At 39.3% G+C, this 11,413-nt stretch overlaps 1 protein-coding gene across 3 annotated transcripts in view; it reads right to left on the bottom strand.

Annotated features, from left to right (window-relative positions):
- Positions 1 to 7,684: 7,684 nt before the first annotated feature.
- UGT8 (UDP glycosyltransferase 8) overlaps positions 7,685 to 11,413 on the bottom strand; it is a 50,989-nt gene continuing 47,260 nt past the window's right edge. For all 3 annotated transcript variants that reach the window (XM_074823550.1, XM_074823549.1, XM_074823551.1), the window contains exon 6: positions 7,685 to 9,990. In XM_074823550.1, coding sequence (XP_074679651.1) covers positions 9,627 to 9,990 — 364 coding nt within the window. In that variant the 3' untranslated portion in view covers positions 7,685 to 9,626. The remainder of the gene's footprint in view (positions 9,991 to 11,413) is intronic.

Raw genomic sequence — 11,413 nt, 5'->3', positions numbered from 1 at the left:
CCCACAAAAGCAGAAGGCATTGCCCTGACTCCTTTGGTGTGATCTGAAAAGATCCTTACAGGCCAGGGAATCCCAAGGGCTGGCAGCAGGAGCTGCCTGTGGCCCTTCCTCATCCAAAGGACCCCAGCATGTGGTGAAGGGAGAAGAGTCTTGGTCTCTCATCTTGCACAGACTCTCCAAATTTTCTCATGACCCTGTAAGCCAAGAATGAGATATTTCCTAAGGATTAAGTAATGATGACAAGGAAGTTGGTCACAGGTCTGGGAATAACCTGTCCTAAAGGAAGATGCTTTTATATGATCTGATCAGTGATGAAAATTTGGTTATGACTTAAAGAAAGTTGTCTTACCCAAAATGTTACTTTAACCTTCTTAACTAAAATCTTTTTTTTTCACACAGTTAAAAACTTTCTACAGCAATCCCATCAGTGGTCCCATGGATAGGCTGGAATGTTTCCTGTTGTTGGCTTGAGTTTCTCTTCCCTTTATGTCCACTAAGTACATACTTAGAAAAATCAATGAAAAAAAAATTAAGGAAGCTGATGGGTCATTCAGGAATCCTAAGTGCCACTCACAGGTGTGGATTCATTTGCCTTTTTGGCAAAAGCACAGTCATACAGTCCCCATCCCGCATTACACATCATTCTTTACCCATTGCTTTCTTTACCGCGCCATCTGCTTTTGTAAGACTGCTCTGAAAAAGAAACAAACAGGGAATGCCCAAGGTTTTACTTCTGCAGGGTTATTTTTAACCTGGATCTTCTCACTGGTTTTGTTTATGGTGCAGCTCCACAAAAGAGATGTGTCTGCAGAAATGAGGATGCAGAGAGCTGCAGTTCATGGCAGAATAAGTGGCCAGTGGCAAAGAGTCCTTAAAAAAGAACACAAAAAACTCTTGAATTTAAGTAATGAGTGATGGGATCGAGGAAGAAAAAGTTGTTGCCTCTGCTGTACCCTGTGATCAATCACACTACAAATTCCATGTTATTTTATTTAAAAAACCCCAAAACATAACATTTGTTTTTATCCAGGAAAGTAATGCATATTTTTAATTCATGTGTCTTCTCCTTGTTACCATGCTTTTTTCAGCATCACCAGAAGACCCAACATCACACCTTCTTCTGGACCATCAGACAGAAGCCAAAAACAGCAGAAAGAAAGAGCAAAATAAACATTTCATGAGGAAGCTTACAGGTGAGGCTCACAGGATTGGAAGGTGTTATCTGCAATGAAACCAAATGACCAAACTTACGGTCTTAGCTTGGAAACATTCCCTGGGGTGACAGTCCCGCTCTATCAGAAAGTCAACAGAGCCCAGCCAGGACATAAGGGGTACACAGGAGCTACCCAAGCTTTCCATACAAGCAGTACTGTGATGAAGCTATTGGGACAGCTTCTCGCCAAGTTATGGTACCACCAGGAGTGGTATCCAGGAAACCAGTACCAGGAGGACTGGTAAATGCCAAGGGGCTTTGGCAAAGTGGCAAATGCACACTTCATATGCATGAAAACTATACACACTAAAACTCTAGTGAGAAAGGTTGCCGCACTAAAAACGGAAGAAACAGAAACATAAAGAGGTATAAAAGTCAAGGCTAGAAAAGCAGGGCACAACAGAGAACCTCTTATAAATATAGGTAGAAGCTTTAATTCCTTATAGAGCTCTATTTTTTCTAGATATATTTGCTGTCTTTTTATAAAGAGTTTTCTCAGTGGGTGTCTCCTGGAGCTGAAAAACCATTTCCTTGCTTTAAATCTCACAGGAGTCGAAGAAAGGAATTTATTCAAAGCCTGTGTCTGAGATTATTATATATGCTGCTTAGTTTCAAGTAGTAAACAAGTTGTTTGTGTTTTGAATGAGAACATTTTCTTCCTATAAAGCTGCCAGAGGAATTCAGTGCATCTTTCCACAATGAACTTTGAAAATGACCATAGAAGCTTTACCCACCCTATGAGAAGTACAAATAACAGAAAAAAATTAATATAGAAGTACCCAAAATGGAGATCTAGCACGTCTTTCCTTACTTTATGGGGGTTTAATATTTAGTCCAAACTTGCCACATGAAATCTGATCAATGATCTTTAACGTCTGATACCACTGCAGATTCAGCCTGTAAATGAAACTTCAAAACCAAGTCCCTTCCAACCCAAACCACTCTATGATTCTTCATTAGTGCTGAAGCCTTTTATAAACCCATCGAATCAAAGAATCACAGAATAGTTTGGGTTAGAAGGGACTTTTAAAGGTCATCTAGTCCAACCCCCCCTGCCATAAGCAAGGACACCTTCCACTAGACCACATTGTTCAAAGCCCCATCCAACACGGCCTTGAACATTTCCAGGGATGAGGCATCCACAACCTCTCTGGGCAACATGTGCCAGTGTCTCACCACCCTCACAGTGAAGAATTTCTTCCTCATATCTAATCTAAATCTACCCTCTTACAGTTTAAAACTGTTACCCCTCATCTTCTCCCTACACTCCCTGATAAGGAGTCCCTCCCCAGCTTTCCTGCAGGCCCCCTTTCAGTACTGGGAGGCCGCTCCAAGGTCTCCCTGGAGCCTTCTCTTCTCCAGGCTGAACAACCCCAACTCTCTCAGCCTGTCCTCATAAGGGAGGTGCTCCAGCCCCCAGATCATCTTTGTGGCCTCCTCTGGATCTGCTTGAGCAGGTCTATGTCCTTCTTATGTTGGGGGCCCCAGAGCTGGACACATGGCAACAGCTCAGATAATTGCATATTATGCAATACACTATTTATTCATGAATCAGTTTTAAATGTGCTGCTCTTTAATTTTCTTGTGTGTTCCTTTTTATTGGGAAAGACACATGGGTGAGTTCAATTTTGCTTTTGTGTACTATTACCTTAGATCCTTTCATCCCAAGGAATCAGAGAAACTTATCAGTTTACTTGCATTGGTTTATCCTTGAGCACTGGGCTGATATATGCCTTAAGACATCCAAGAGAATGACGAACATTTACTCAGTTTCCTCTCTCCTACTTCACCTTCATGCCCAAATTACTAAGCGGGGTCAGCAGTTCCTACATCACCTTTTGTCCCTTCTGGCTTTGAACAACTGATGTAATTCTGCATTTTCTAGTAACACCAGCACAGACAAACACATAGTTAATTATTACACTGCACAGCCCAGTCAGTGCAATGCTATGTCAGGCAAAGTGGGACAAGGAATTCTTCCTGATTTCAAAAGAAACATTTCATTTCATTCCACTCCCCCCACCCCACCTCCATGGTTGCCTAATCTCAGCTTCACCAATTTGTTTTCCACAGTGCAAGATCCTTTCTATGAAGGAGGAAGTTATCTATACCTATGTATTTAGTTACGTTACCTCACCGTCCTTATAAGTAACCTCCCACTTTTATGACAACTGGCGAGATTTTATTTTTTCATAAGAGACTAGAAACATAGATAATTAAATTTTGACCTTTAGTTTCTCCTAAGTCATTCTTAAACATGTAGAATGCAGTAAAAATGTTTATTTCCACAGAACTCAAAATGAATTATACAAAACTCGTAAAATTTGGTTTTGTCATGCAGTAATCAATCACAAGCAAAACAAGATGAATGGATGCACAGCAGAGTACAAGCAGCAACATAATAAAGCCAGTTTAGACTGTGTATCTGCAAGAGAATCTAAGCTTGCCAAAGTAGATGATCAAGTATCTGCATATGTTAATTGGTGTGAGAACCCTTATGCAAAAACCTTCTTGCAGACCAGCATCCAAAATTATTTCTTCTCTGTCAAGCACTATATCAGTGAAAGGTCTCCAAATCTGCTCTAGAGAAATGCCCTGAAGGCAGCAGAACTTGAATAAGAGGGTTTTTTCCGTTGTTTCTGCAATATGGTGAGATGGGGTAGTACTGGGAACAAGGACTGACCAAATCAACGCTTTGAACCGCTGAACATTGACCATATCCTGTACAAATGAGATGAGGAGAATCAAAAGTTAAGGCGGTGGTTAGGCAGCAGACTCAATAGACTGCAGGACATCTTCAATGAAAGAATCAGACAAATCTTAAACAGTGAGATGGAGACACTACATGAACACTCATTTTATGACAAGTTGACTACAGCATCATAAACCAAGTATTATAGAGAAGAGGGCCCTGAGCACTTCGGTAGACATGTGAAAAACATCTAGTTTAAAAATACATCTGGGTGTGTATTACACTAATTGCCTACCAAAAATCTTCATGCTCATCTACAAAAAGTTACTCTATATTGGTTTTTGCTTTAGTAATCACTCCTCCCCAGCCTCAGTTCTTACACCTAGACATACAATTATTTCATTACCATATAATCATATTAACATTAAAAAGCCAATTAGTGCTCCATGCATTGCAATTATGCTGTAAGTTGATGCCTTCTATTTTTCACAGACCAGTACTTTCATGACAGCACTTCTAATCTCACTGAAGGGTGCTGTCTGTGGTTCAAAAACCAGTTTGACACACTTTAATCAAAGGACCCTTCAAATCCAAATTTCCCCAATTCATGCTAAAACATACAGTACTGTTCTTCTAAGGAGCAATTCCTGAACTGACTCACAGTGCTTTGGTATTCCTCGTCTCTCCATTTTTCTAACTCCTCTATAATACCTAAATAATATAAACCTAATGTATCCTCTTAGCCACAAGGAACATGTGAAGACGAGAGTACCTTCCAGCAAGTACTTTCCAAGATTTCTCTAACTATTGTTCAAGCTTCAACCTATGTGAAACAATCTTTTCCAGCCAATTATTGTTTCATCACAGAGTAACTGAAAAGACCAAGACAGAGATGCATGCCATGCTCTGATTTTTGTTATTTTACAGTGAAATAAAATTTAGCATTGGTTGCTTCTTGTTTAAAAAGAGCAAACACACCCACACCCCTAGATAAATCTGTTGTATACCACTGAAAGGTGTAATTTTCATTAGGATAAATAATACTCAACTGGTCTGCGGTATTTACCAAACAGTGGCAGAAGGCTGTCTCAGAAGATTAATGCAGTTTCTTTTAAGACAGTCTTCTCTGTTCAATGCATAATAGACAGTATTGATCAAACAGGTGAGTAAAACCTCAGACTTGGTACCGTGGTTCAGTATGCAGTCTGGAGTTACACATGTATTTTTAAAGATGCCTTTTTAACATTCCTTCAACAATCTGTCTGGTTTCAAAGCTGGCTGAGCACCAACACCGATCCCTGCAAAATGCTTCATCTTGAAACACAGGAACATTTGCTGCTATGGCAAAGAGGGAATTTTCCCCCTTGTTATCCACAGTGCAGATTTGGAGTGTGTACCAAAATATAGCCAGAGGTGGTTGTTGGTTTTGTTTGGGTCTCTTTTCCTGCGTTTCCCAATTAAAATGTTGTGATTATCTAAATGAAAGGAAGGAGTTATGGTCTTTCTGAATATAGCTACCTCTCTCCTACCAGTGCTGCTGGACCGGAATAAAAAAACAAATGTATTTTTTTTCTTTACAGCTTCGTAATAAAACAATTCACGGAAAGAAAACATGAAATTTCTGAGGAAAATTCCTCCTCCTCCTCCCCTCCCCTTTCCCTCACAAGATCTTCATCCTAATTCTTCATCCTACTGGTGAACTGTTAAAAAAACTGAACACTGTTCTTCAAAACCCAAGTGCAATAGAGCAGCCTTCACCTTTGTTCTGTAACACACCTAGACCTTTAATATAAAGAGCAGCCACATGACTTCAGAGACTGTTCTCTCATATTTACATAACTGAACCTTCTCACTAGAGGTGTTGCCTTCCTTCTTGTAAATCAGAGTATTACCATTCCAGGGGACCACAAAAGAAAAAGTATTTGATAGTAGTACAGCCCACTTCTTTTTGCAAGCATGTGCACCGTTTATCCCAATACACAATCTAAAGCAACATGGGCAATTTCTTGTGTATTACTGGATTTGTTATATCCATCTTTAAACACACATTCCCCCCACCCCCCAAAACAGAAACACATCTCAAGTTATATGATCTCATTGCAGGAAAATTACAGTATCTACGTCGAAAATTACGTCACTCCAAAGAATCATCACACCTCTTATTTGTTGACCACTAGCCATCTCTAGTGTTGCACAGCAAGGAAGATAAGAGTCCTTGGTCAAGACACCAAAAAACCCCAAAAGTTTATTAATAAAAGTGCTGATGTCTTCTGAAAAATCACCAAAGCAAATGAAGCACAGCTCAGCTTCAGAAGGAATCAGATGGCCGCCTTCTGTTTCTAATACAGATGCACACATGTATTAGATTTCATATACAAATAAACCACTTATATGTACCCACACAAATTAAGGGAGAAAATTTAGCAGCCTGGAAATAACAGGGCTAACATTTTGCTTAAATGCATACACTAGTATTTTAATCATGTCTCCTCACTACAGGTGTACAGATCAGACTAACTACAGCAAATACTGCATACTTACCATGCCATAGAGTAAAACAGAACATAAGCAACTTCATGAAAAGTGGTATCTTTCAAGAACATCAAAAAGAGATTAACACAGAATAGTATTAAAACCCTCATTTTGCAAGTGATCTCGGGGAGGAAGAAAAAACTGCTAGCACACTCATTGATTTCCTTAAACTCTGAATACTTGATAACCATCTCCAGAACCTATTTCTGCAGGTGATAATTAAACTGTCTTGCTCTTACCGCTGCTTTCTTCTTGAATTGTTGAGCTATTCAAAGGAAATCAGAAAGCAGAATACCAAAACCTATGGCAAGTGCTCAAGTGTCTCAAGCGTCTTTGAAAATCTTTATGCAAGTGGCATGTGTCTTTTCTACTTCTTATTGGGGCTATTTCTTGTCTGCTAGTTCTGCCCACACAATATTTTACCTCTTCTGCTCCAACTACCTTTCTTTCAATACACACATATTTGGGAGAGGGGTGAAGCCCATTTAGAAAGCTGCATGAGAGCTGCAGGTCACACAATTGTGCTGTGCTGCCTAGGGACTCCTGCACATCTGCCCCAGGAACAGCAAAGAAGTGACTAATTTTGCACCAGTTTTACTCTCCGTCAGGCATGTTTTGTGGAAACGTTCCCCCCACACCATTATCCATCCACTTCATCTAATACAGGTCCCTCTATTACTGCAGAGGGCTGAAAAATAACTACAAGAGATCGTATTTGAATTTACAAGATAGTAACTTTGAACACAACAGGTATTTCTATAGATTAGGTGGATCAGACCCATCTAGAGGTGTGGTAATATAATTAATAATGCAGCAACTTCCTCTTTTTCCAACTGAATTGCAGCATGTTTATATCTACAGAGAATACTCAGAAATCAATCTTCTCATCTAATATCACTGTGAAAAACCTTTTTGTTTTGCTTTCCAATAAATGGGCATAACTTAACATGTACAGAAGCAACATACTTCACCAGAAATGTTCACATAAACTTTAAAAAATTTAAACTGCCTTAAAAAAAGAGATATCTGGTTAAGCATTCCATCTTTCAACTGATTCAATGCTCCTACAGAAAACAGATCTACATTCACAAAATATAATAACTTTTGATTTCAAATATGTATCATGCATCATGGTATATACTGAGAAGAAAGAATTTGTGCATCCACATTTATATACACTCACACACACTGGGTACTCAAAAATAAACAGCATTCATTTGAACAAAAATATACTTCCAACAACAGAATTTCTCTATTAAATCCATGTTTATTGCTTAAGTTTTATCACAGTGGAGATTAAATTATGCTTAATCATCCGGTCAGTGCTTTTGTACCTTCTTCAATGCCAAAAAAAAACATTTAAACCAAGTCATTCATACACTCGAAGTCTTAATACCATCCCACCATTCATCGCCTCTGTGTGCTCCTTTAGTTGCCACAAACTGCAAGATTGTAAAAAGGTATAGCTAATAGGCTTATTTATAATACCATTTTCTTCAAGTATTCAGAAAGCAGTACAAGTAGCTGTACTGTATATTAGAAATATATCTGTACTGTTATTTATTGCTATAGGATAGAGGCTCCTGATGGAATGATAGTGAAATATTGCATCACTGTGTATGAAGATGAGCTCAGCATTCTGTAATCATCACAACTCTTCCCGTGTTAGTGAACAACACTAGGTAAATGGGTTTCTTTCTTTTCTCTTTCAGACATGGGGTTTCAAATAAATAAAGCATACACTCACAACATGTGTAGTGCAAATTCCAAGTAAACAGAATGACATGGAAATAAACTCATAGTTGCCAACCTTGGTTCAGCAGGGCAGTTATGATTTTATGCCCAGCGCCCTGCATCCCCACCCTTGGTGCACACCAACGCCAGCGTCCCATGTCGGCGACAATGATTGAAAGAGATTGTTGCAGGGAGGGGCCGTAGCAGGGGAAGGGGGAGACGACCACCTCTGCAAACCTTGTGCTTGGGTGGCCAGGCTTCACCCCACGCGTCCTGTCGGACCTCGGAAGGAGGCTGGTCACCCACCCGGGGAGCAGCCTCCCGTCCCGCATCGGAGAATTCGTATTGGCAACTATGTGAAACATGGATTGCGTGGCCCAGACTAATAGAAGGTAATATTTTTCCAGATACAACCATTGAAAGAGAACATCTACAACACTGCGATTTAGAAAGAACTTAATGAGAATTAATAGGATAGACATTCAACGTTGGGAGGGTGTGGGGTACATTTGTTGCTGTTTTTTTTAAACAAACCCCAAATAGTGGTTTGATCCTGCACAGCTCTAGGCCACTACAAAACCTTCTGCGTTGAGCACAGGGCTAGATCTTCTTTTTTGTTGCCGTTTCATTTATTTTTCTTAATTATGCAAATCTACTTCCCACACAGCCATATTTTAAACTGAAATAAAACTCCCTAATATTTTCATGGCATAAATTATATATGCAGAGAAAGGCAACAAATATAATATTGTATAAATTACAAATTAGGACATATTGTAGACTTGCTCAAGACCCTTTTCTCCAAAGTACTGGTAGCGAGCAGAAGAGTCATGCAGCTTATCAGTAAAATGAGTACATATTTTAACCATTTTTCTTCAGTGCTCATTTTGAGATTTTTTTTTTTTTTTTTAATTTCTGTGTTCTCAGTCCACAACTTGCTATTTCTTGCACAAAGACTGGGAAATTATTTTTTTTTTTTTAAACATTCTTACACAACATGTTGAACCTTCCACAAAGGAAACACAGAACTAGCACTAAAGTTCTCTCAGCTAGAAGATGGATATATTAAAATAATAAAAAAATAAAAGGAAAAAACCTCTGCAAATAAAAAGAAACCTCTCCTCACTTGGGACACACACATTTAGCTTTTAAAAACTGAAAATTCATAAATACGGTCATCGTATAACTTCAGAGAATTAAGGCTTCTAAAAACTTCAGTGCCAAAATAACCTCTCTGCATCAGTATTAAGAATAAAATATTTTCCACTTTAGGTTGTGCTTGGTTTTTTTTAAAGACTTTTCTTAGTTCTGTAGAATTTTGTCACATAATATTACATACTGAAGGGGGAGTGTTAGAACTGCTTATTGAGGTTTTAAGTAGTTGTTAGACTAAGTTACAGCGATAAAATTCGATTACTGATCTGATTCATTACTACTTTACATGGGGCGGTTGGCTCATTTCACCTTTTTTTCATGCTTAATGTGGCCATTTCTTCTATACTTGCCATTTGGTATCCCATTTTGGTAATGTCCATTGACAGCGCTATGTTCATCATTTGACCAAAGATGTTTGCTTTGTTTGCGGATAAATTTTGTCATCCTGGCCAACATATAATAAAGTAAGGCAGCACCCACTAGTACAACAAAGGCAATATCCAGTAAGAAATACTGATATAAAGAGATGCTGTAAACAGCGGCACGTAGATGTTGGGCTCCGTTGTGACGGAGGATGTAATTAATCCAGTATACAGTCCGGTTAACAGGATGACCAGGTTGGTCTTTGTGAATCTCAGACAGCCTCTGGGCCCGCTGTCGGTAGCTGTGGGGAAGAAAAAGAGAAAAGGGAAGAAAGGAAAAAAGGTTGTCAGCACTCTGAGCAATACAAGCCTGCAAACACGTAAATATACTTAAGCCTCTTCAGAGCGTATTACCATAGGACTCTTGCAGCCAGCACCATACAGAGGGCTAGACACAGCAGATAATCTGTCTTTAAATCAGTCCTTACAGCTTATTGATGAAGAATGACTGCAAAAGCAGACCTGTGTGTGACTAAAGGCAGAAATCCACCCTCCAGCAAAGCGATGAAGAGCCAAGCTGACCTGCTGCCAGAGGGGAGTCTTATCTAATCCAAAATGAATCCTACCCAGGGAGACACATTCTCCCTTTCCACTGTGAAGTGGCAACATACCCTAACACACCACTCATGTATGCTATTGTGCAACTGAATTACTAGACAAACAGAACAAAGTGAGAAACTCGTTTTTGATTGCACAATAGACTATTTCTTCTTGGGTCCGGAATTCAGCCTAAAACTTATTTTTCTCAACATGCTGTCCCCAGAAGCTGATCTTGTCAAATTCCTTCTCTCCCCCCTCACTGCAGCTGTGGGGTCAACAGGTTATTTACGCAGAACTCACCTTTATACTAAGGATAATTGCACAAGGGAAAGGTGATGCAACCGATGTTATCAAGACCTCTTTAGTAACATTCCCCTTCACTGCGGTTCTGCTGCTTGTTCCTTACAGGTTTCTCCTTTCCCAAGGCAAGTGCCGCTTAATGACTTTGCTTCCGTGAAAGCAAGAAGCATTGTCAGCACCATCCAAAACTACAGTTAGCTTGGTACAATAAACCAACAGCTAACACATCATTATTTTTAATCTGGATACAGTCTGAACATCACAGATGTTTAAAACAGAACAGTTTGGAACAAACCTGTAAAGTAACTTTCCTTGCACTTTAATACCTCTGAGCAAATTCATTTGCTCGAACTAGTTATGAAACCCAGTTAATGAGCTTTTGCTTATTCCACTTGAGTAAAAAAAAAATAAATTTACAAAAAACAGACTGGAGTCCTCATATTCATAAGAATTTGTTAGAATACTGTCATTTGCAACAAATGCAAATAACCTTCCTGACCTTAAGAGAGGTATTACTGGCCAGAACAGGAAAATATTATTTTTAAATCCAACCATGCGACTTTTTTCTAAAGAGGCACTCTTTTTGAATACCTCCATATTTTTAGCTATGTTCCAAACATGCCACCCTACAATCATATAAGTGTATTTTGCTCCAGGCCCCTTAGTCAACACAACAGACAGACTGCTAAACATGGAGTAATCAAGACACACAAAAAGAGACATTGGCCAGCAACAAGGAGTAAGTCAGGAGAGGTTTGTTTCTATAACCTTTCTGCCCTTCACATGGCAACTGTTGCAAAAAGCGAATGAGTCACCTGAGTTTTG

The sequence above is a fragment of the Strix aluco genome, chromosome 4 (assembly GCF_031877795.1).
Source record: "Strix aluco isolate bStrAlu1 chromosome 4, bStrAlu1.hap1, whole genome shotgun sequence".
In the NCBI taxonomy this organism is placed as follows: Eukaryota; Metazoa; Chordata; class Aves; order Strigiformes; family Strigidae; genus Strix; species Strix aluco.
This window is presented reverse-complemented; position numbering and strand designations above follow the sequence as displayed.